Genomic DNA, 27,251 nt, shown 5'->3' with positions numbered 1-27,251 from the left:
CTAGAATATAAAGATTTAATTTAGCACAACTTAGATTATGTTATGATTAATAATTTCTAGTTGGTTTTTCTTTTTAAATAACTTTTATATCATGTATGTTCATAATCTATTTTTTAATTTTGCATAAAAGAGAGCTATATATATGTTTTCAAAAGAAATTAGTAGTTTATAGTCGTTGGAATGCCTCTAACGGCTAAAGAATTGACCAATACCATATCATTTAATCAACCGGTTCTTGTAAAATTCCAAGATGTTCATTACAGATAACAACAATCGACCGATTCAACTTAAAAGCAAATTTTAACAGTTTTAAATATGATGAAACTTGAACTGATTAAATATATATCTATCATATTTATACATGCAATGTGATGTAACCCATAGGTTAACAGCTTGTTAGTTCTTAACGCGTTGTTGCTATAAGCTCTTTTATTTTCTTTTCTATTTCATCCCTTAAAACATGCATTGGTCAATTCAAATTTCATGATAATTTTTTTAGTTGTGAGTATTCAAGTATCGGTCCTCATTTTTTATTTGTAATTTTTTTCATTAATTTTTTTATAAGTTTTTTATTTTTTTTTAATTTTATCATTCAATCTAATGATTATTTATTTTTTCAATGTTGGTCTTGATTCTTTTTATTCCTTGATTTTTTCTTTGCGGTTCACCCACTCAACTAGTCCTCCTTCTATTCAAATAAATGAAAGTATACCCCAATAAAAATGGATACAATTATACCGTAACGACTCATCACAGCACAAGATAGGCGGCACATTACAGGGCTCATGACGTCGTCCCTTACATTATTTTATTACATTTATCGCCTTAATGAATCTACATGGTCCTACAATCCATGCTCCTTCTCTCTCTTTTTTCTATCCTGTCCTCCACAATCCATTCTTTTCGTGATGTAATTTTTGCGCAAGTCCCTAAATATGCTTTTGGTTTTCCAAATTTACTGACGCACGCAAGAGTTTTTACTGTTTGTTTGGAATTATAATAATAAAATATTTTTTATTAAAATAATATACTTTTATTTTAAAAATTAAAACCAGCACGTAAAAACAATATATATATATATATATATATATATAATAATTTTTAATAAATAAATAATTTTTTTAAAAATACAGTTTTATCCGCGTTTTCAAACAAAGAAATTCATGTATGTTTGCGTCTGTATTCCCTGGAGTCATGGAAGTCCACCCTTGGCAATCATGATAAGTCAGGCAATTAGCATGTAAAATACAAATATACGGTGAAATAATGCAGGGAACTAAAAAGCTTCCATGAAATACCATACTTCTATATATCACTATTAGAAACCATGATATCATTATTACAAATCATTATATTTATTTAAATTTACATCTAATTAGTTTACTGGTTTAGAAGTAAAATCACAAAACTACTAAAAACTAGTATCCTTAAGCTAGATTTTTAAAATTTAAAATTTAAACGGGTGGGATAGTTACTTAAAAAAAAAAAACATTTAAAAACTCTTTGTAAATTCTTATTTAATTATGCAGATTCACATCTAATCACTTAGAATCACATATAATTATTTTAACGATAGCTTTTTAAGATTTTAATTGGAATTTATATTTAGTTTACAAGTTGGATAAAATATATATTTTTATTTCATAAAATATATTTAAAAGAAAAAATTTTATAAAATTATAAATTGGCCAACCAATTGATAGTTATTATGCTTTTTAAAAATAATATTTATTAAATATCGTTATTATGAAGCATGATAAAATAAAAATATACTATTTAAACAATTGTTTTTTGAAATAATATTATTCTATTAAACTTTTTAATTTATTATGCTAATTTATTAAAAATATCCCGGCAATCAAGGGGTGCCTCTCTATAAATTGGTGACCCCGATTTCAGTTTCAGGTAGATTTTGTGGTCATAGACATGGTCACTCTCCTTATACTTCACCGGTGCTTTAATCATATACGTGTCAAACTCAGCACCGATTAGAAAAGGAAAGAAAAGAAAAATGTGATCACTCAAGCTAGTCAGAAAGCAGGCCTGGCGAGTTGCTAACACGTCGATTCGATCATGCGGAAACAGAACCCGGCCACACTAAATAACTAGCTTAATCCAATTATCAAAGAATTAGGGTATATTAGGGTATTAATCCAATTATCAAAGAATTAGGGTATGCAAAAACTAGCCTTAACATACGTATACCATTAAAAGAAATAATAAAAATCGAGGGAAAATTAATATTGATCTCATATACATGACATAATATATAATATGTTTTTAATTTTATGGTTTGTGATATATATTTTCACAAGATTTACTTATCAAAATTAAATTCGTTTCTCTGATCTGGTAATATATATAACATGATATTTATATTAGTTGATCAAAATTTATGAAATAATATTGGGAAAATTACACTAATATCCTGTAGTTAAATCTATATTCTGATAACCCACTATAGTTTGAAAAATTACAATTAAGCATCCCAACCGAACTCCAAGCTTGTTTTGTTGTTAATAATTCCATGAATACAACTTAATTTGCAGTCTAAGAGCCCGTTTGGTATTGTGACCAAACCGGCTTTTCATCAAAATTTTTTTTTTTTTTTGCTAAAATTGAGTGTGGTTTGTACTTTTTGGATCGTTTTGATGTGCTGATGTCAAAAATAATTTTTAAAAAATAAAAAAACATTATTGGCATGCTTTTCGGCACGAAAAGCTATTTGAAAAGCAACCGCTACCACACTCTCAAACACCCTCTAGATGTTTCAAGTTTTAGTGCATCAGAAATTGAGAATCAACAAAGAAACTCCTTTAAACTTGCACGATCCTACTGTATTTGTCATCTACCATTCATGAAAGAAAATTATATAGAAAGGATCGATCGAGCAGAAGGTTTGGCTGTGCACAAAGAAGGACTTCAGCCATAAGTGAAACTGCTTTCACGAGTTCCCGAGCACAACAAATTCATTAGGTTCAGGGGCTGAAAGGGATGAATTCCACATGTCTTTATGATCAAGAGGAGCTTTGTCGGCCACTTCCTTCGCTATAGATGGCATTTATATATATATATATATATATATAAAAGTCTCGCTGTCAATAAATTTGGGGTTTTTTAGGGGTGGTGTTGAGATTGGTAATTAGGGTTTTTAGGTAGTATTTTGTACAAGAAAGTAACGGGTTTGTGTCTTTTAGGTTTTTGTCCGGGAATAAGACGGTGGTGTTTTGGGAATTAATTCGCGTTCAAAACTGAGATGGATGCTGGCTCTCGACGAAGAGAAATCAAGGAGGAAGAAGACAATTTTGATTGCATGGCAAAGCAGGAAGGTCACAATACAGGGAATCTAATCCAAGCAGGAGAGGGAGAGGTAGTTCAAAGAAAACATGAAAAGGGAGGAAGCAAATCAAATCAAATCACGAACCCCCACAGCTCCATGAAATAATGGTGTCAGGTCTTTGTGAGACCAAGACTCTCTGCGTTATCCCCTAGCCATGTGTCTGCATTAAGGTGCGTTAATACCCCATTACACGTGGCCCCACAATAAGCTCCAGAATTGACATTCCCAATTAATCGCAAGTCGCTTCCAGGCACCATGTTGAAAAGGCAAAGGCTGTTTAATTTAAGTGTCACGCAAGGAACCCTAATTAAATCTCACTTTATGCAGAACCAAAGTAAAGCACCTCTTCTTTTATCCTTTATTTATTCTATCTGTGGACACCTTAACTTTATGTATTAGTCGTTTTCTCATTCTTTTCGAAGGTGTTGCTTGCACTGATTGCCATGAGCACAATATAATGCTTGTTGATCTTCTTCTACAATATATCTACTGCAACTATGCTCTTAATAATTATTTATATTTATATATAATATATCATGCTTGAGAATAGTGAAGTTTGTCCTTCGTTGTGTGACTATATGTGGGGATCCACATGCTCATGTGTCGAGGGAGAGGAGAACGCCTTGACACAAGGGTTCATAACATATATTCTTAATAAGACCACTACCCTAAATAATAATGATTTTCAGTAACATAGCTCAACTAATTAAGATTTAAATTTATTTTTTAAAAATTATTAGTTTAAGCATCATAAATTTTAGGATCATTAAAAGCTTACATGGTCATTAATTTTAGAATCTATAAAATTAGTTAAGATACACACAAACTAACCCGGTTATTCACATTAATAAATAAATAAAAAAAATCTTAAGACACACCCACCTCTCTCATGAATTCTACGTCCCTTTTGAGTCGATCTCTATACCAACGTTCAACTCTTTACTCTTGAGCGTGTTTGGATGGTAGCGGTTGCTTTTCAAATAGCTTTTCGTGCCGAAATATATGCAAATGATGTTTTTTCATTTTTTAAAAATTATTTTTGATATCAGCACATCAAAACGATCCAAAAAGTACAACCGTAACTTAATTTTAGCAAAAAAAAAAAATTAAAATTTGTCAAAACGCAGTTACAAACACAAAAACAAACGCTTCCGAAGTTTTCATTCCAAGTCATCAGCATCTAATTCGCATTCGCATTGTAATCAATAATTTAATTAATCCAATATGTCCGTACATGAATTAAATGGTGGAAATTGCAGCCTCAACTTTGTAAGGACAAATAGTCAAGTTAGCCTGATTGATGGTGGTATTTTTATTTTTCTATTATTATTTTTAATCTTGAGATTATACAGGTCTCGACGTATTATTTGGTTTGGATGGTCGATGGTACTTTTCAAGATTTCTCAAGTGGGTCCAATCTAATACCCTCGTGAGTTCTGAATAGTTGTCCAAAGGACACAACTTCGTGTGTCCTGCCAAGCGTGGCCATATATAGTATTTCCATTTGATGATTTTGTAGCAAAATGAATTAGGTAATAAATCACTACAAAAAATAGCAAAACACCAATGCAATATTCTGTCGGTGTTTCAAGCCAGATTCTATTGAAAGTACAATTATCTACAAAATGATGGCCCAAAAAATATCATCACAAAATATATTATTGGTAATTTTTATTTTGACAATCTTTCCGTCGGTGACATAATTATTAATAGATTTATTGAAAGAATTATTGCATAAAAAAATTACCAGCAATAATTCTATTGGTAAATCATAAGTAGGCATATTACCGATGTAATTAATTCATTAAAAAATTATATTTATATGTTATTGATTGTAATTCCATCCGTATTATATGCAATTAATTTTTTTGAAAATAAAACATAATTAAATTAAATTAAAAAACCAAATTTGTATTATTATTTTTTAAGATATCATTAAAGACAATTTATTTATCTCTTAGGCACGCCTTTGCCAGCTCCTCTCAATAATTTTTTTCTTTACATATCAATTTCATAAAATAATTAGTTTATTAAAAATAAAAAATTAATTGAATTAAATATTAAAAAAATAATTGTTATGTATATATTAACCTTGAACTTTCTGCACTAGGCATGATCAATCATAGGCTTCCATTCAGGATTCTTGAAAACCTAGCTCCATTTAGATAAAGACATTTCCATCAATGATTTCTTCGTCGATGTTATCATGGGAGCAACCTCAACATTTATAGACCTAAATTTCAATCCATTCAATAAAATTAATCATTCAGACTTTATCCAGTGTTGTTTAATTTCTTATCATGTAGGTAGGGAAAATAAGTTTACATGTTGTGGTCGGGTTTTCACTTAGCAATATAATTCCTAGTGTATACATTCTACTAAGAATGGATACCCACTCTGTAAGTCTCCCTCGCACTCATCGAGCATGCATTGAGGAAGGGTGCTTGAGATGCCTTATCATGGCTGGCATCTAGTGGCATTACCTACATATGTTCGTCTCTATCTCTACTAATTTTCTTTTCTTTATCTAAATAAATTTGATATAAAAAAAATAAAATCATCACTGTATTTTATTTAAAAAAAAACAATTCAACAACATCTCTCTTATACAAAAGCCTACCCAAACTTTAAAACTTGTAAATATGCATCAATAACTTATGCTGCAAACTAGTTTTATTTTATTTTTTATGTGAAAATACTGTTAAAAGAAAATCATACACAAAATGTAACATGCTAATAATAAAAGCAAGCATATACACAAAAATCACAAAGTTGTAAATTTTACTGAAGAACTAAGTTCATGATCGGTATAAAACAATTTCTTTTTCCTTAATAATTTTATATTCCTTGTTTATACAACTTGCAAATACAATAAAATCACAATATAGTAACACCACTTATGCTAACAATAGTTCATTATAAAACAATAACATATAGAAAAATTATATTAATGTCAATTTCATTAAACATTGATTTTTATATATAAAGTCACTTTAAAATATTTTTATCCAAAATTATCTTCTTCTTTAATTTTATCATCATCATGTCAATCATCTTTTTTTTTATTAATTTAAAGCTCGTCGATCTCATCATCTTTATCAATTTCTGCATGTTCACTAATTATTAAAATATTATTTAACTTCATAGCGTCAACATCAACAAAAACATTTTCATCTATATGAAAATTTAATTTTTTTTTCCTAATTTGGTAAACAGAACATCTCTATTTTAATCAACTAACTAACTAAATTAAAAAACATTATCTCCCGCATAGTGAATGAACTGGCACCTTATTTCCATTATGGACCGTAGCTGTTTGTTTTGGTTTTCCATATTAATTGAAGACAAAAGCAGGAAAAAACAGAAGAAAATTAAATAAAACCTTTTTGTGGTTTATCATATGCGGGCCTTCATAGATTAGGCTTATAAAAATCCCCCTTTCTCAAAGAAGATAAGGTGTGAGTGTCTGTGTTTGTATCGTGGCATCAACTTGGTATTATTCTTTATTACTTCCGTGGCCATCAACTAACATACAGTTTTTGTTCGTGTATTTGGAGGCAAACAATGAGGAGCATCACTTCCAAGTTATGTGGGGTGGTGTTCTCTAATAATGTAATTAATAAGCAGATTATGCATAATCACGAGAAGCTTTATGCATGACATGTTTTGGTATACAATCATGCTAGCACGAGGAATATTCAGGTTACAAGGAGTCAATTAAAAAGAAAAAAGAATATTCTCAGTTTGAATTTTATTATTTGTATTTTTCAATTTATATATAAATATACAATTGATTAAGGATCTCGATTTAATAAGTTTATATATTTATATATAATTTAGCTGTTGAAAATGATCATAGCCTAGACATGTATGTATAATATAAAAGAAAAAGATAATGATGAAGCTAGCAAGTGATGACCCAACTACAACAGGAGACAACTACCAGCATATAAGAAAACGAGAAAAGCAGGAGTAGTTATATAAGTGTTTTTTAAAATATAATTTTTTTTTATATTTTGGATTATTTTAATGCAGTATAAAAATAAAATTTAAAAAATATTATTTTAATATATTTTAGTACAAGAAAAACTTTAAAAAACAACTACAATCATATTTTTAATTTTAATTATTTTATGATAAAATATTAATTTTATTTTTAAATAAGTATTAGTATTAGAAGTACTTCGTGTCAACTTAATTAGAGAATTAAATGATACTAGTTGGCAACTAATTAAAATAAATGGAGCTAACCTTGATTAATGCGGTTAAATGGAATGTGAGCCGTACAACATCGCCAAGGAATCTTATTGGATCAAGGCCTCCCACCTCATCATAGGGGTCATACCGCTTATAGCTGAATATAGGTGTCAGTGCATGTGCTAAATAAATAGAGTTGTTACCGCACTTTTGTTTTATTTTTTATTTTTTTGTGTTGACTGAGGGGTGTCGTGTCACCACCTAGCTATATATATATATATATATAGTCCAGTTAATATCACACAGATTCCATCCCATGACAGCCGTAAAGAGCACTTTCTCTATTTCAAGTTTTTAACCACCGGAACTTGTAAATCATGAATTCTTTCGAGTTGCAGCACATCCCTATTTTTGAAATTTATTTTTTACTTTTAAATTATTTTTTATGTGTGTTTTTGATAAATTTAAAAAATTAAAAAACATTATTTTAAAATATTTTTAAACAAAAAAACACTTTAAAATTTAATATCTATCACACAAGGCTTTAACATGTCCGAGCTCGTACGAGCATTCTGTTCATGGCGGTAAAAAACTCGTCACAGAAGGGAGGTCCGGCAAGATCAGACGGTACCAAATTAGGCGCAATGGAGCTAGCTGTGGTTTGTAGTTGAGATATTAAGCATGGATATTTGTTGTGGGTGTGGGGCTTCTTAATTATTCCAATATTTAGTCGTGGTGAGGAATTCAAGAGCATCAAGGACAGCAATGAAATGGCAAACGCTCGCTTATTCAAAGGAGAAGGGGGAGGGTCGAGGAGAATTGCAAAGAAACCAACAACCTGCAATCACATCCATGTTTCTCAAGCACTTGACACTGAACAATATGCATGGAGATCGCCACTTCCAGCTGGGAAACAACTCATTGGAGCACTATAAGAACGTCATCCCCCGCCGGCCCCTCTCCTCCTCTTCGTGTCATCTGTGCATGGAGCAAGCAACACTTGTACTCTCCCCTATCATTTCAAAATTTATATCGTATCACAACTGTGCCTCACCAGCACTACATGTGTGCCTGCCCCTACGTATCCTCACCCTTCCGAGGCAAGAATTAGCTGTGGGCTTTTTTGTTTTCTTGATTTTTTTGCCTTTTGTTATCGATCATGTTCTATTCTCACTTTTGTCGAAATGGGTTTCTCTTTAATCCGAAGAAACGAATAATCCCAAGGCTTCCATTCGAAGGAAGACAACCGTCGAATTAAGCTGAGTTTCAAAGGAAAGAATATACACCTCGGAGTCCGATCAGTTTTTCTTCATTTTCATTTTTACCACTCACGAATATTTGATAGCATGTCTCCCTCATCTGACGGGGAAAGAATATATACCTCGGAGTGGACTTGGCCCATGGTAATTAAGACCCTTGTTAGGCCTTCCATGGTGTTAATTAAGACCTCGAGAGACACTAGATGGAAGAATCCGTCTTCTTTCTCACTATTAGAAAACAAAACTAGTAGAATTAAGCATGAAAGATTCGTGATTACATCCTTAAAAAGCAAAGCAAAAAACAAAACTAGTAGAATTAAGCATGAAAGATTCGTGATTACATCCTTAAAAAGCAAAGCAAAAAACAGGGAGAAGACATCGACTGCTCAGGCACATGACCCACTTGAAATTGTGGCCGGTCTCGATGATTCTATCAACAGAACCGTGGAATTATTGAGTGGGGATTTCCGGTGTGAATCGCAAATGATTATTTTGGACTTTCTTTACGAGAAATACAGGAAATGCTAATCACATTGACTAAATGAACAATACAAAGACGTTGGAATTATTGCGTCCTTGAATTTGAATGATGTTTCATTTATAAAAAAACGCAGTTGCAATATGGAAGCGCTTTATCAACTGCAATTATGAAGGTGCGTGACCGACTTGTACCGTACGAGAAAGGCATCATCTTTTATTTTTACCACCTCCCATCTCTCTCTTTGTAATCAACCCTTGCTCCTGTTTCTAGGCATTTAAGCCGTCAGAAGCACTTTTGTATTCCAATTGACAATCGGTGGAAATATTCCGGGGCCCGCCGCAATCAATTTTTACAAGAAGAGATCATGGTAACTCACAAATTTCTCATCTGACTTGATGATGATTGCAGCGAAAGATCTTAGTCTTTGTTGATTGGGCAGGTTAGCTTGATAGAGATTTGTGTTGTTGTTTATGAACTGTTGTCTTGTATTTGTGTCCAGAGTATGCGTTTTCTTGAATTTATATTAGTGGGGACTTACCACCATTTTCTCTCGTCTTTTTTCAATATGTTTTCAATGAATATTACTTAATGAACACAAATTTCTTCTTTTTCAATGTGTACACACACTAATATATTTGCCGCACTTTGCAGCAGATGAATAATAATTTTTTTTAAAAAATAAAAAATTTATTAAGTATTTTGGATTGGAAAACAAAGCTAAACTTAGTATAAACTTAGTATACTTGGATCTGACAGCCAAAATATTCAAAAGTTGCTGGGTAGACTGGAGGCAAGACCCAATGTTATTAATTCTGGTTGTCAGATATGACCCAATGCTAATGGGTCCTGCTAGATGCCGGACCCAACGCTATTGGGTTTGGCTGGAGATAAAAAAAAGTACCATCAATTTTTTTTTTTATTGTATGAAAAAAAAATTAAATAAAAAAAAAAAAAAAATCTAAAAAAAATATTAAAAATATCTGAAAAGTTGTCAACCAAACCTAGCACTTTTAGAAAGTGATTTGTGATATGAGCCAGAAAACAATTTTTAGCAATGTATTAATAGAAACATGAAAAGACAATATCCGAAAATTAAAAAATATTCATTTAGAAACTAAAAAACGAATAAAAATTTTTGGCACAAAAAAACATGTCCGACACTACACTTATGATAGTGTTGTTTATAGTACAAATAATTTCTAACTTTAAATATATATATATAGTATCATTGACATGTCCAGTCAAGGTAAATATACAGAGTGTTATTGTAAAAATGCAAGATAAATCAAAATAATTTATCAAAACTTAAAAAGAATATATTAATTAAATAAAACAAATCACATGAAAACTTCCTTATTAATAATCAAGAAAATAGCCATATAACCACCACAACTGCAACTACTGTAGTAAAATTTGTAATAACTTGAGGACAAATTATAACTAATAACCCTTTTATTTGCTTTCCTTAGACTTTATTTAAAATTGTGATAATGATTATTTTTTAAAAATGTTTTTTATTTAGAAATATATTAAAATAATATATATTTTTTATTTTTTAAAAATTATTTTTAACATTAAAAAATACCAAAAATATATTAATTTAAAATAAAAATAAAACACTTTCATTTTTTTTTTCAAAAATCTTTTAAAACTATAAAACAAACACGCTCCTTGGTGTTTCAACTTATAACAACATCCAAATTTGCAGAGGGGGAGGCAAGTTAAAAAAAAAAAAAAATTCCTGTAGGAGGACAACAACCATCATGTTCTACTATTCTTTCGCTTTTATCATTGAGTTGTAAATTCATCCACCGATCCAATATTCTCCTGCATAAAGGAAGAAAGAGACATGATTTCGATCTTGAAGGTTTTTCTCCGAAATTGAAATCAAGGGAACTACGTAATGATAGTGATAGGAATTAAGAATAAATGAACTTCCCAAGTGGACGTGATCGATCAATGCATCCCAAGGAATCCTACTGCTACGTACATTTAGAAACTGCATCCTCGCGCAACCCAGAAGTCAAGAACAAACTTGATTTCTACCGGAGTAAATTAACCGATCAGATGATGCAGTGGTTATAAGCATGTTTATATATTGATATGTTGTCGTTTAGATGATGTATAGTCCATGTATTAATTGACCCTCTTGATTTCTTCATTAGCAAACCTGTTGGCGTGTTGTAACACCAATGATTATCACTGCAATAATAAAACGACGGGTGCATGCATGGTGAAGAAAGCAAGATCACCTTCTGCTAAAAAACATACGCATACATCCGCCCCCCTCTCTCTCTCTCTCTCTCACACACACAAACACGCAAATGAAAAGAGCTTTGTAAATTCATCATTATTCATAGCAAGTGGGAAAAAGGAGAAAAGTCATTCAAATGATGCAGTGCTTTCGACTCCATCCCTGCAAACTCTTACCTGTGTATTTCTCTTCCATTTTGTCAGTCTTTCTCCTCTGACTCTCTCTGCCCAGGTAATTTGACTGTGCCAGTGGCGATGACCAAAAGGGTAAATAAAATGGTGAATAGTGGGGGGGAAGAAAGAACCACAGCCGTAAGTAAAAAATCCGACCCCAAACCTTCACCACTCCAAAACCCAATTTGGTCCGATCCTAAATCTTTTTGGAAAATGGAAACATAACCATCATTCAGCTAGTGACCAGAATATGTCCAAAACTAGTCCGTATCAGCCAATGACCTATGCAATTGCCAGTTGCCAAAGCCAGCCTCCCAAAATAATTTGAAGTGTACATGTACAAACTGCAAAAAACCCAGTTATGCCTCACATGTTTGCATCACTTTCTTGGGCTTCCACTCACAAGCTAGCACGAAGAGAAACATGACAGTTACTGATCAGTGCTATCCATAACAGGCTTTCTCAGCATAACTTTTGTCTCAAATTTGGTCATAATCATAAATGTTCGATTTGACTGGTCTAACATTTCAGAGGCAATCAGGTGCAAGGTCTGTCCATGAAGCTTGAAGGTACATGGGTGAACAACCACATAGCCTGCGGTGCCATTCTATAAACCCGTGCACCCTGGCACGCTGGCCATGGTTCTTTCTGGCCATTAATTTATTTCAAAACTTGATCTGGGTGACGATGCAAGGGAACTTTAAATAATTGCCTCTCAAGTCTCCAAGAGAGCAGTACAAGAAGAGAGATTGCTTGTAATCTTATCATCTGCAGCTCTAATCTTGTTGTAAGATAGTGAAATAATGAAAACTTGGCCCCGATATAGAAAATGACAGGGTTGTTTTTGTGGACTTAAAAAGTCGTAAAACTTGATGTTTCATGTCGATCGTAGAAGTACTGCGGGCGGGCTTCTATAGCCTATACATGGATAAAATTAAAGTGGTGTGTAAACAAGGGTTTCTTTCTGTAAACTCTTAAAACGCCAATGGAGCGCTTTGGCAAATTCAATCTCACTACACTAAACGCGACTGGGGCATTCGTGTTCCTGAAGAGTTTAGTGTGCTTGATTTAACGGGAGAATCGAGAAATGGTAAATGAAGAGAGTAAAGCACATACAAAAGCAGCTGTTATTTCGCAAATTGACAAGCTCCAACAGCATCTCCACAAAAACCAAAACAAAATTACGTAATCATCAAAACAGCAAGCTAGCAACCATCATTTTCGGTCAATCGTTAAGCTGGGGACCAGCCACAAAGAAAGACTCAATATAGACAAACATGAAAACAGGTCACAGATTCAAAGGGCTTAATTTCCATGGTAGGACCCTTCCATTAGCAGGCTAGATAGAGACCATCTTTAGATTCTACAGCAACAAAATGTGATTGCAACTCGAAACGAAGTGCAAACGTATACAGAATTCAAAGAACGCATGTGCATATCTTTTTCAGCAACAGTAATTAGAAATGGACTTAAGAAACAATAATGACATGGATCATGTTAAAACCACCATCCAGTATTCTACAACTTGGTTCTCTATACAACAAGCTAACATACAGTACAGTATATCCTTTTGATCCCCATTGGTGTTACCGGATGTCAGTTTCGCATGTTAGCACCAAGCATTGAAGCTCTTTTTGCTTGGATGTGTTCCCTGTTTCCATCATGACACTCTAACAAAACAGTGATGCAACTAGAGAAGTTTCAACAGTCGTTGTCAGCACTAATCTAGCAAGTTTACCATGTCCCTTTTCCTGATTGACTAAAAGCAACACGAAATACATCAATCAATCAAACAACAAACATTACCTTATCGGATAGTGTTATCTTATCATAGCTAGATCAAAAAAACAAATCAAAAGCAAGTTTTGCACTTGCATAAATCATTGAGCTGACTACTTTCTAAACTTTTTCATTATCCTTTGGAAATACAATACTGAATACGTTACAGATCCTGCCAAGAGGCCCCCGCCCCCACCCACTTTGTTCTTTTTCTTTTTTTCCTCTTCGCTTTTCATAATGAATGAAATCCCCAAATCTCTTCTGTAGCTAGAGGAGCAGTTCCAAGCACATGCTTCTGCTTCATGGATGTTACAACCAAAGAGAGCCATGCGAGACCTCAACTGCTCCATTAAGAATTACAACTTACAAGAATTGAAGCAGCACAAGTCCAGCCTCCAGTTCCAGTTCAGTACTCACATCTGGGGTCTGCGTGGCGAGTTGAAAGTCTATTTTCCTCAACTTTGTCGGAAAAGGCATGTTATCACAAATAGTCCACCAACCATCCGGGCCGTTATATTACCTTAACTGAAGCAAACTATGATTTAAGGGGCTGACCAAATTAAGCAAAGCTGGCCGGGTGCAGCAAGTCAAGGACAGTCGGGACGTTTTTGGGCCATCAATGGCATTTAGACAACATGGCCTTCTTTTGAGCCTCCACAAGATGCATGCACAATTGTTCTGAGCCCTGAAAATTAATGCACTCCTTGGCCTTCGCATCAGCATTATAGTGGGACGCAGGAAGACTCGAAGAGTAGAATTGTTTTCATTTTTTTTTGCTTTGTTGCAGCAGAAGTGGACTTGAACGTATTTAATGCCAAGTACCAGTGAACAACTTCCACTAATCACAGTATGATAATATTGTGGTGAACAGCAATTGCATTCAGTACTCAAATTCAAGAGATTAGAGAATCATATTTGCTTCTTTTCAAAAGCCAGCAACAGCACATTCCAGTATTCTATAGTGAACTATCTCAGAATTCTGGAGCTTCGCATCCAGTTGCCCACGCAAACAAGTATCCACAACTACAATTGTCCGGCATCACAAATCCAAAAAAAAAAACTCTTGCACTAGTGCATGGCCGCATTGGACATTAAGATGCTAGGGACAAAGCGGAAGAACAAGAGGAAAACGTATTAAATTCATTAATTCATTTCAAAAGTTATTTATTTAAAATATGATTTAAAGTACAAAATCATTTTTTATAAGTAATGTCAGTTGAAATTTTAATTTAGCTAAAATTCTCTTTACAGAACAAGGTTTAAAAACATAGCCTTTCCCTTTTTCTAAAAAAAATAGTTATAAAACCTTTTTTTTTCTTTACTTTAAATTAATATTTTTTTGGTGTTTTCAAATAATTTTGATGATCCTGATGTCAAAAATTTTTTTAAAAAATAATAAAATAATATTTTAATGTAATTCTAAGCAAAAAACACTTTAAAAACACAACGTTACACTATTTCCAAACACCGGCAAGCCATCCAAATATCGAAAGGATTCATTGATGTATGTAATATTATCATTCACACCACTAGCATTGTCAATAATTTTTTCAGATAAAAAATTATAATCTCTTTCAATTTAATCTAAAAATGGTTATTTTATTTTTTAAAGAAAACATAGCTTAATCTTGATTTATTATTTTTTACATTAAGAAAATGGGCTAGTAGTGTTACTGTTTTTAGGATGGGTTTTATTTAACTTTATAGTGCCGGCTAGTATGCATTACTAATGGGCCTTCTTACCTTTCGGCTCTTTTTAACAATAATATATAATGGGCCTTCTTAGCAATTTTGCCTCTTAAATGCTGGGTAGAGCACCTTCTCTCAACTGGAATGAAATCCATTTCTTTACACAGTTTGAAAAACAGGGCGCTCATGGGGAAATCCTTGCATGGATGAATACGACGGGACAAATCAAGACATTGCATCATCATCAGATACTGCAATGTTTGTGCAAGAAACGAACAACGAAATCTTCAATTATGGAAGTAGAATACTGATAGTGAGGCAGCAAATGGTGATGATACGATGGATGATAATGAGATACTAGTAGTAATTAAACGGGATGCTTGCCTGCATTAGCACGGGTGGATTCAGTCCTCCTGCAATGATTTGTTAACAATGGAAGACGACACGTGAAGTGATTCAAGAACACCTATGCTGAGATCGTGCTTAAATATGCTGGTGTTAGGAAGTAGTGTGTTTTTTTGGAGGAAAAACATGTCAGGAATCGAATTTGATCATGTGCTGCTCCATGCATTATCTGTGCTTAAACATCACATGATTACGATGACGACCTATCCTACTGTTTTGAAGTGTTTCGAGTGAAAAAAAAGGGGAAGGACAGCTTCTGACGAAATAACAGAGGTCAACTTTCAGTTCTTAAAGCATCCCTCTTGGTGCCGGCACTTGTTTTACAGAACCTCACAATAAAACGGCTATCTTGGCACAATAATACTCAGCTTGTACGTAGGAATCGTTGATCTTTTGCATCAGGATGCGATTGGGATAGCTTTTCTCACTGTTTTGTTTTGTTTTTCGTGGACTCTTGGCTCCCGTATCTACGAAAAAAAGAAAAAACTAGCTGATTAACCTCCATATAGAGTAAGAGATTTTGGGTTCAAAACATGCATTCCAGCTGTGTACGTGTATACTACATGAAGAGAAAACCTCATCGGCGCCGTAAAACGGTAACATATTTTTCAATTTGGTGACCAGCCACCAATTAATTACCAAGCACAGGTTTCCCAGCAGACATACCAAGCCAGTAAGGGTCCAAATCTGCACACAAATTTGTTTTTTAAAAAACCCACCATCATTTGTATACTAAAGTGCTACCGGAAGGATAGAAGATCCAAAATGGTGGTAGGGCAGATCAAGGGTGGCTGTCATGGAAGTTACCGAAGGCCTGAGCGGGGACCAACCTCTGGAAATGGGGCCTGCAAATAGCGGTTTTCCATGCCCAGCCAACCTTCCCTTACCAGCCTGCCAAATCCTAATGGCCAAGAAAATCACATGATGATCAGAGTCCTTTCCTTGTCACATCTTGTTTCCATTTGGACTGTCAAAACTAAATTGTTCTGATTTATCCGATAATCACTCCTCAACTGATCAAGAATTTCTGTGGCTTCTTGGACTTCCTGACCTTTCCCCACTGTCCTTTTCCTTTTCTTTCATATTTTAAGTTAATTGGCAATGTTATTATTTTAAGTACTTTTTTTTTTTTTTGCTTTTCCATCACCTCAGTTCTTGTCTGGTTTATTGATATTGGGCTGCTGTTTAGTGCAATGGTTGCTCTCATTCCTTGGATACTTGAGTTGCTTATACCCAGGCCGGCTAGCATTTTTTTTAAAATCAAAATGAAATAAAAGTCAACGAGTTTGAAGTCACTTTGTCAAAGTAGCTAGGTCAGCTTCAGATTCTTTTTTTTTTTCATGTTCGATTTTTCGATCGGGTCCCGAATCGATATCTGGACCGGTTTCAAAACTAGCCAGTGCATCTCAATTTAATTTTTTTTTTTTTAAATAAAAACAATAAAATTTTTCTGAGTAAAAAAATAAAAATAAATAAAATTTAGATTTAAGACTAAAGCCCGTTTGTTTGACTCTGCGATGTTTGAAAACCGGGTCACACCGAGTAATTTCGCCAACAGTGCTGGGTCAACAGGCAATTCACACTAGACTTTTTTTTTTTTTTTTTTTTTTTTTTTTTTTTTTTTTAACATGGCTTGGTTTCAGTAGTCATGTAAACAATGAATTTTTTTTTTCAAACCAGAGTTTAAAAACTATGCTGTAATATAATCTTATTCTCTAAATATAGTATTATATTTTATGAAGTAATAAGTTAAAAAACCATGTGCACTCTACAAACATATTCTGAGTTCAACCTCTTTTAACCACAGTTTTAAATTATTTTTTTAAACTAAAGTAATAAAAAATTTTTTTAAGACTAAAAATACTCTGACCCCAATTTTTGATATAGTGAACAGCATATCAATTGTCCAATCAAATAGCACTTGAGTTTAAAAATTAATGAATAAGGCACGCGAGACTGACCTTAATTTTTTTAGGACTCTAGTTTTTTTTTTTAATTATTTTATAGTTTATAATGATTTTTTTTAAATAATATTTAAAAATCATCCACTTAAATCTATATTCGAAAAAACCATGTTGCTAATAAAAAAAGATATATTTTTTTATCAAAATAAAAAAGCTATGCATGAGTAAAAAAATAACATCTTTTTATGCATGAATACATTTTTCTCCGAAATACAAATCGCTATAAATAATTTTAATCATCACATAATTCGATAAAAAAAAATCCATAAACTCGGCTAGTTATTGCTATATAACAGAGCTAATACAGATGTAAGGATAATAAAAGTATACGAAGGGGTCACATGTTCCTCAGGAAATTCGTGGCAGGAAATGGTAAGAATTGGATGACAACGAGGCATTAAAGGGAAAACTCCAAACCGGCATTTATGAGGCTTTGAATGAGAAATATAGTAGATCAAGAAATAATATCTCATTTATTGGGAGATCTTAGTGCATTTAATTCATTTGCATTAGTTTTCCTAAAACTGCTTTGATTCTTTCATGCCTCCAAGCTGGTCAAAACATTCATCAACTCAATAAATTTAAGCCTTTGAATATCTTCTACTTGTCAAACCTTCCAAAGAAACGTTTCTTTTTTAGGGTGTTGATATAGATTGGTTTTTAAAGTATTGTATTAGAATAATATTTTATTATTTTTTTTTTAATTTTTTTTATATCAGTTTATTAAAATGATTTTAAAATATAAAAAAAACTAATTTAAAGTAAAAAAAATTAACATTTTAAAAAAATATAGTTAAACTGCACTTCCAAACATCTCGTAAATTAATAAAGGGTATTGTAAACAACACAACATACTTAATCTGTAGGTTTTCTTCAACTGGTATCTTTCTTTTTCAACCCAATTAGGTTTGCTTCAAGCCTAATTAGTGTCGTTTGTAAGAAATATTAAACAAGAGTCATTTCACCTTTTTTTTTTTTTTTTTTTTGGAAGTTTTCTAGTTTTTCTCCATATCAGATAACCCATAAACTACAAGCCATTGGAGGGTTACAGATCTCCACGTCATAAGTGCCCCATCAGCATCTTCAAATCTCTGCCAACTAGCCCAACAAATGAGAATGCGCAAAGAGACTCTTTTGGCAACATAAAAGCAGCTTACGTTTTTGTCTCTTTCTTACGAGCCTTAACTCTACCTTTCACTGTTAAAAAATTAATAAATACAAATAAAAATATTGACAGAATATTTTTGTCGATAAATTACAATGAATTTTCCTGACAAAAATATTCCTTCGATATTATATACTGATAGAATTACAATGAAAAAAAAATTAAAATAAAACCAAAAATTTGATGACGTGTTATTTATATTAATAGAATTACCAACGGAATTAATTTCATCGGTAAAATCATTGGTAAAATGTTCACTTTTCCCTGACATTGTTCATCATGTCAATTACAAAGAAAATCATCGACGAAACATTCTGTTGGTATTTTCTAAAGAGCTCTGGAATTGTTCACTTTCCAATTGCACTATTAATTACTGTTCTTTATAAATGGAATCACTAACAAATTGAAAAGTTATCAATGTTATTTAGCAGGTTTCTGAAAATTTTTGAATAAATTAAATATTACAAACGAAATCACTGACATATTAAAAAGTTGTTGGTAATATTTGACGGTTTCTGAAATTTTTTTATTAAATTAAATTTTTTAATTAAATATTACAGACGGAATCATCGATGAAATGGTTGGAAATATTAATATTTAATTATCTGTCAGTAAAACTGTCAATAAAATGCCCAATAAATAGAATCTCTCATTTCACAATAGACGAGCCTCTTCTTCTTCTTCTTCCCCTTGTATAAAAAACATCAATATCCATTTCGTTCTCTTCTCTCCTCTCCTCTCCTCAACTCCTATTTTCCTCCACTCTTAGGTATGTCTTCTTCTCTTTTTTTTCTTTTCTTTTCATCATTTTCTTTAAAAAATTACCGACGAATGATTCATCAACAAAGCATTTTTTAATGTGATTTCGTCGGTAAATTAATTGCCAACGAAATGATATTACAAATACCAACAAAAAATCTGTCAATAAATATAAGAATTCTAGTAGTGTTCTAATGCATGCAAATAACTACATTTCTATGAAGAGACATGTCAAAATGATATGCATAAGAGTAAGAGGAGCATCGTCATTCTTTGAGTCCATCCAAGAGCTGTTGTCATCACTATAAAAGTATTTTTAGAGTAGGTACACAAAAAAATCTAGAAGTAAAGCAACATGTAGTCATAAAAGCAGCAAATGCCATCATTATTGCCCCGATCATAGCCTTTCTCTAGCATTCTTGACTAGAAAGTATATATGTTCACTAACTATTATATAAGTAAAGAATATTTTATCTAATTATTTTGGTATTCATATCTTTATCTTCTTCATATGCTTTGAGCATAATTAAACCACTGAAAGGAATGACACATATTCTTAAAAAGTCCAGCAGATATGACACAACTCCTAATTGTTTTAAATTTGCCTAAAAATCCTAGTAACTATATAACAAGATAAGGGTCCCCTCTTAGCCCCAAGTATACATACCTCGATCTCAAATGCTTCTTCTAACATGCCTACATCATAACTAGACCTATATAAGCTTAGTTGATGTACCACGTGATAAGATCATTTATTTTTGAAAAAAACATCATCACTCATTAGGGGTAATTACCTAAATGATTGCCATTTTTTCATGTGTCACGATCTTTATCTCATTTTAGCCTTTTTTTTATAAAAATAGATGTGGTTCATGGATATAAAGATACATTCATGAACCACCATACGAGCAGAGAACATTAAAAAATCTAATTCCCCTTGGAAAAATATCGTTCATCCATACTTATTGGTATTGTTCAATAGAATAGTGTAATGATAGTTTTGCCCTTCCCACAAAAAATAAACAAAGTGGTTATTGATGGTAGTACGGTCTTTGCACAAGGTTCATGGGTCATTATCAAATTATAGGGACTCGTGGGTCTTTTTGTATTTTAGAAACATAGTGAAACAATAAAAATATTGTAGAAATCAAAATTTTAAAACTAGTGTTTAGTGGCACTTTTATCCTTTTCATATTGTTTTTTTAGAGATAATTGAGTTTATTAAGGGTTAATTTAGTAATTTAATAAATATAATTAAAAAAATGATTGATGTGTGCCACTATATAGAAGGATCTTTAAGGCGTCTTCTTCCTAATGTGATGGTGTATGTGGTTGGTGGTGACGCGATTTGTCGTTGACAATGCTTTTTTTTTTCTTTTTTCTTTTATCTCTCTTTTCCTTGAAATTCATGTTAGACATGCAAAAAATCAAAATTATCCTCTTATCTATTAATATTTCAACTCTGATCTTCATATTTTTAATTTTTAATTTTTGTTTGTTGTTTTATATTTTTTTTTTCAATTTCATCCTTTAATCTTGATTTGTGATGTTTTATTTTTTTTCAATTTGGTCCTCTTTATTTTGATTTTTTTATCCTTTTGTTAAATCGATTTTTATTTTCAATTTCACCCTTAAATAAAAAAATAGATTTCCTATAATTTATTTTTTATTTCAATATTAATTCTTATTTTTTAAATTGCTATTTTTTGAATTATTTTGTATAATTTATTTCTTTTCCCAATCCAATCCCTTGGTATTTGATTGGTTTGGGATTGAACTTTATGGTTTTTCCAGGTGAAGTGCTTTCCATCTAATGACCTAGATCATAGTTTTGGAACTTTAACGCAGGTTGACATCTTTTTTTTTTAGATTTATTTTTCTTTTTAATATCATCATTTGACATTGGTTTTCTTAAAAAAAAAAAATAAGCTTTATGATTTTTTTCATTTTTTTTTAATCAAATTATCCTATTTTCATGACTGGATCAAAACATGAAAGTACATAGGTACTAGTGATGTTCAGGAAACTTAATCAACCCGTATACCATATACTTCTTTTGTTTTTATATTTGATAGTTTATGGATTTAACATTTATTTTTATTTATTTTATAAATTATTCAGCTTCAAAGCTCTTGTTAGTGAGTTTCCTATTATATATATTTATTTAACATAATAAAAAAGAGTTTGTCTCTTTGCTGGAAGAGAGGGGGTACCAAAAATTTAATGGTGTTGTAAGGTATGAAAAGTAGACATAATACTAGGGGTGTCATGACATCTACAATTTATATTGTAGGTCTGCTTATAAATACAAACCCATAAAAATTAGCAACATAATTTTACTTCACAAATATCTATAATATCCATAAAAAATACACCAACCTGAAATATCTAACCCGCCTGGATCCAAAACAAATTAAATGAGTTGGTTTATTATTTGTTAAATATAAGATATTATGTTAGATACAATTATGGATTCAGATTCAACATAATCGCTAATGATAACATAGAATGCCTTACCCACTGAGGTAAAAGCAAAACACACAAGTCCCCACTACGGGCACAAAAGTTAAGAGGTAAAATCATTTAGGTCTCGTAAAGTTCATGAAGGAGACCTAGAAGTTTAGAAGTAAAGCGAGCAGGACTTGTGGTTGGACAAGCTTCTCCAAGAAAACTAAAACATGCATACCATTTTCGAAACAAAAGTGGTGGAGACTGAAGAGGCTAGAAAGTAGAAATTCTGGGGGCTTGTTAAAAACCAAGCACGCCACATTCAACGCAGTTCCCGGAGTTCAAATAGATTCTACAGGCGTGAGAGCTAAGGCTGGCGACCCAGCCCCAACCCCACCTTCACCCACCAATACTTAGCTTTTATGCCCTAACCATTTCCATGACAAACCTCTTGCACTTCTTTTAATCAAATGGCCGTATGGAATCTCATTATTACCATATAATCAAGACTTGCTTGATTCAAATTTCCTGCTACGATAGCTAAACGGGCGTCCATATCCGTCTCCAGTTCTAAATACTTGAGCCTTGTAAGTACTGTTTGCCATGGAAAAGATGGATATAATATTATTGTTAGGGTTACACAAATCAATGCTGTCGCCTCCTAACATAGCCGCTAGCCATTATCCCAATGAGCACCAAACATTTTGAATAGCGACCGGCTACCTATCTTGAGTCTAGCTCATGATGCTGGTTGATATCAGGAATATTAAAATCCAAAAAGAAAAATAAACGTGGAAGACAAATTGTCGTTTTATTAGTTTAAATTTCAGTGCTTTTTTAGATATTGCGTTCTCTGCAGTTTCCATTCTCTTTCTATTCTTCTGTTCCCTCACCTGTACCATTTCAAACTCCAATAAAAGATTCCACCTCCTTGCTCCTCCATACTCTTCTTTTTTTAATCCAAGGAATTAATTTCTACACGCAAAATAGAAAATTGCCACTGGAAAAATTCTTGGATTCCGTCGTGAACACAGCGGGGATTACTTATAATGGCGGCACAACCCTCTTAAGTATGTCATTCAAACAGGTCTCTGTAACTAATTATTTCCTTCTTTGATTGAGAAACTTGGCAAGGCTGCCTGTATATGTGCAGGTGAGTCAATAATGCATAAAGAACAAACCTGGAGGGGTCCCATAGGGTTTCCTATTGCATTGAAACTTCAGCCCCACCAAGAAAACTGTTTATAGTTAATGTTCCTTTGATTTGAAGGAGAGACAAAGCTAGACGCGAAGCATTCAAAACCAGGTGGCAGGGCTGGCCTTTAATGGAAAATGACTTCACTGGATTGAGTGCTAACTAATTTATACTTGTTGATGCAGAATAATTAAGTTTTTTTTTTATGTTTAGGGCAGATGGATGGTACGCCCGAAATGAGAACTGATCATGAACTTCAAGCTACTCAGCATTTTCTAATAAAAATGTCCACAACAAGGTTAAAATGAGAAAGGGACAGTATGATATTGTAGGATTTACCAAATAAGAGAAGACATATATAATATTTCTTTTCCTTTGTTGACAGGTGATCTGCGATCATATAGCTCGAAGGCAAGCAACTTTACCGATCGATAGGGTGATGAACTATTATTAACAAACCAACGAAAAAAAGAAAAGAAAAACAACATTTGAGCATTATAATTTTCTTTCTCGTTGAGTACAGATCAATTTGGAAAATGCTATTAATTATCTAAGATTAAAGAAATCTTCGAATACAGGGTTGATATGGTGACAGATTCAAGCCGGTGTGGGTTTCCAAACTCCAAAGAAAGCCATAAATACCTCCCTGCTTTTTTCTTTTCTAAAAAACAAGTCAAAACCAGAAAACTATCCTTTTTTTTGTTTAAGAATGAAAAGAAGCGAATGCACACACACACACATACATACATACATGTGGTTCACTTTTATCTCCACGGTATATTATCAAAAGCTAAAACTTATTGGGAAAACATTGTTCATTGCAACATTATAATAACAGTTTTGCTCTTCGCATAAAACTTTTTTTAACCGGTTATGGTTATTGTAGGTAATTAGATTTTTTTACAAAATTTATTAGTTATTATATTAAATTATTTGAAGACAAATAAATTTTATTTTATTTTAAAAATATAGTAAAACAATCAAAATACCATTAAAATCAAGATTTGTGCCGCTTTCATGTGTGTGTAACACCTCTCTTAGCCAAAATCTCTATTCTATCATGTCATTGGAAGCATTGTGCTGGCCTCTTCCTGTTGGGGCAACACGTGTCGATGTTGGTGTAACAGTAAAATGTCAAAGACACTTTTTTTCTTTATTTTTCCCATCTTTTCTCCTTTATTTTCTTAAAATTTACGTTAACCATGCAAAATTTTAGAGTTACCTCCTTATTTACTGAGAGTTCAACTTTGATCATTATTCTTTTGATTTCTAGTTTTTGCTCTTGGTTCCTTTGTAAAATTTTAATTTATTTTTAATTTTATCATCCAATTTTCATTAGTGATATTTTTTTTTTTCAATTTCATCCTCATTGTTTTGAATTTTTATCCTTTTGTTAAATTAATTTTTCTTTTCAATTTCACCATTCAATAAAAAAATTATAGTTTATCCTCTAATTTATTTATTTATTCAAATTTGATCTTCATTATTTTAATTGTGATTTTGTTAAATTGATTTTTCTTTTCAATCTCAACATTCAACAAAAAACTTGTAGTTGTCCTCTAATTTATTTTTATTTTAATTTTTTATCCTTATTCTTTTAATTATTATTTTTTATCCTTCAATAAAAAAAAATAGCAATCCTCTAATTATTTTTTATTTGAATATTGATCTTCATTCTTTTAATTGTTATTTGTTTTTTTTTTGGATTCTTTTGTATAGTTTAATTATTTTTTTCAATTTCATCCTTCAATATTTGATTGGTTGGGGACTGAGTTTCATAGTTTTTTTAGATAGGATACTTCCGGTCTAATGACATAAGTTATGAGTTTGGAAAAGTGAGTGCGGGTTGACATTGTTTTTTTTTTTTACTTATTTTTTTTTAATTTCATCATTCAACATTATTTTTAATTATTTTAAAAATAGGTTTTGTGATTTTCTTTGTTTTTTTATATTGGGTTATTTTAATGTCATTGCAAGGATCACGAGTTTAACGGATTAACTCGGGTTGATTTAGTTTTTTTTATAAAATTGTTTTTAAAATAAAAAAAATAAATATTTTTTCAAAAATTATTCTTTATAAAAATAATAATAATTTAACCCCACATTGTAGTGCGGGGTATATAGTACTTTTCTAGACCCATTAAAAAATATTTGACACGATATAAACGAAATTGTACTGCAAAAAAGGCATTAAAGATGAAATTAAAAAGCGTTGGTAAGATGAGATCCTTTCCAAAGCAACCAAATTTCTTTACTTTATATGGACATACATACATAGAGAGAGAGAGAGAGAGAGAGAGGATACTTAACTCGAAAAGATATGGCGATTTCATTCTCATGATCAAAACGACAGCATTAAATTAAAAACCGGCAAGTGAAGCCAGTCTTGATAAAAAGTTAAAACCTTTACCTTCCACCATTCAAAACCCAAAATATTTACCTGTGGTAAAAAGAAAATTCACCTGAACCGCATCTCTTCTTCTTCTTTTTTTTAACCGGAAGAAACCACATAAAGCAACGTTCGTTTTTCTGTTCCTTCTCTATCTATCACGTCAGGAAAACCAAACTATGCAAAACGCGCGCGCACGTGGGCAATCAGAGATCAACCCTATCTAGGTCATTATCGTCATTTCAAAAACATACCCCATGAGAGGCAGGGGCAGGGGCAGTCCATTTATTATCGCGCCATGTCCCTTCCATGCCATTCTTTACATTACACAACTCAAACTCCTCACCTCTGTCATGAAAAAGAAAACCAAACACCAAACACAACCCCAAAAACTCTAACCCAGGAAACCCAAGACAGAAGGAGAAAGACAAGAATTCAAGAAACCCTTCTCTCCCTCTCGTTCTTGTTCTCTTTTCGAGTCCTTTAACCTTACAGCAAGTATTTGCTTTGCTGGAAGTAACCATTAGTCTGCAGGTTGGTCCGTTCAATGGCGAGCGGGTGGGTTAAGTCATTGCAATGTAAGTCAAGAGCATTTGATGATGTTTTTAACCCGAACCCCAAACACTTACTGCCCAGTTCCAGTTGCAAGAAAACCTCTTCAAAAATCATTAAAGATGTCATTATTGAAACCAAAACCAAGAAACCAAAACCTAAACGCCATCCTATCAATCAGAACCAACAAAAGCCCAAACCTGAACTCGTTTCTACACCCCCGACGCTTTCTCGGTCAGCCCGCAACCCTGACCCGGTTTTCCCTGTCCTCGCCGAGCTGCCCGAGGGACACCCTTCGAGAAATGTGGTAGAGATTATCTTTCACACGAGTTGGAGCAATAAATCTTTTCCGGGTCGGATCGAGATGATCTTCAAAGTGCAAAACGGGCCCAGAACGGTGGCCCGATTTGAAGAATACCGAGAGAGTGTTAAAACCCGGGCCGGGTTGTCGGGTGGGACCACATGGGAGGAGAATGCAAGGTGCGTCGCGGATGGAAACGAGATGATGCGGTTTTATTGCCTGGGTCCCGCTGGAGGTGTACAGGACGCGCGTGGTGCTGCGTGGGTTTTCCCAGGGGGAAAGGGGGCAGTGGTTTGCACGTTCTCCGGCAGTGGAGGAGCTCATGAGAGCGCTGGTGCTGGTAGGGGAAGGAGAGCGATGCTTGTTTGTCGGGTCGTAGCGGGTCGGGTTACAAAGCAAATCGGTTTTGATTCGTTGATAGATGACTGTCGGGTCGGGTTTGACTCGGTGAGTGGGGATAATGGCGAGTTGATGGTATTTGATAGTCGTGCGGTGTTGCCTTGTTTTCTTATTATCTATAGATTGTAAAAATACGTGGAAATTATTTTCTCTCTTTTCTTTTATCTCCAGGGAAGATCCTTTTTTTAAAAAAAACATGGTGCATTTTCCAACACAATTTTTCTTTGCTTCTTGATTTTTAAATGCTGAGCTGTGGATAGTTTTTATTTTTAATGGTGTGGTTATTGTGAGAGAAATTGGGTTGATAAATGCTAATTAATCTACCCACCTGTTCTTGTTTAAATGCACTAATAATTGCTATGATTGCTCATTAACCAGCCCACCAGTTCGTGTTCTTTTGTAACTTTTTTTTTTTGTGATAAATTAAGAGAGTTTGGTCAAAAGAGTGTTAGTGTGTGGGTGGGGGCTCATTAGTCGTTTTATGACTATATATCGATGCTGC

The 27,251-nt window shown here is 32.8% G+C and overlaps 1 protein-coding gene across 1 annotated transcript; it reads left to right on the top strand.

Annotated features, from left to right (window-relative positions):
* Positions 1 to 25,774: 25,774 nt before the first annotated feature.
* On the top strand, positions 25,775 to 27,022 carry LOC118035997 (uncharacterized). The gene has a single exon (XM_035041676.2). It carries the CDS (start codon positions 26,045 to 26,047, stop codon positions 26,876 to 26,878), a length of 834 nt encoding a protein of 277 aa, XP_034897567.1. The 5' UTR covers positions 25,775 to 26,044; the 3' UTR covers positions 26,879 to 27,022.
* Positions 27,023 to 27,251: the final 229 nt, after the last annotated feature.

The sequence above is a fragment of the Populus alba genome, chromosome 1 (genome assembly GCF_005239225.2).
Source record: "Populus alba chromosome 1, ASM523922v2, whole genome shotgun sequence".
Taxonomy (NCBI): domain Eukaryota; kingdom Viridiplantae; phylum Streptophyta; class Magnoliopsida; order Malpighiales; family Salicaceae; genus Populus; species Populus alba.
The sequence above is the reverse complement of the archived record's forward strand: the minus strand, read 5'-3'. Positions and strand labels throughout refer to the sequence as shown.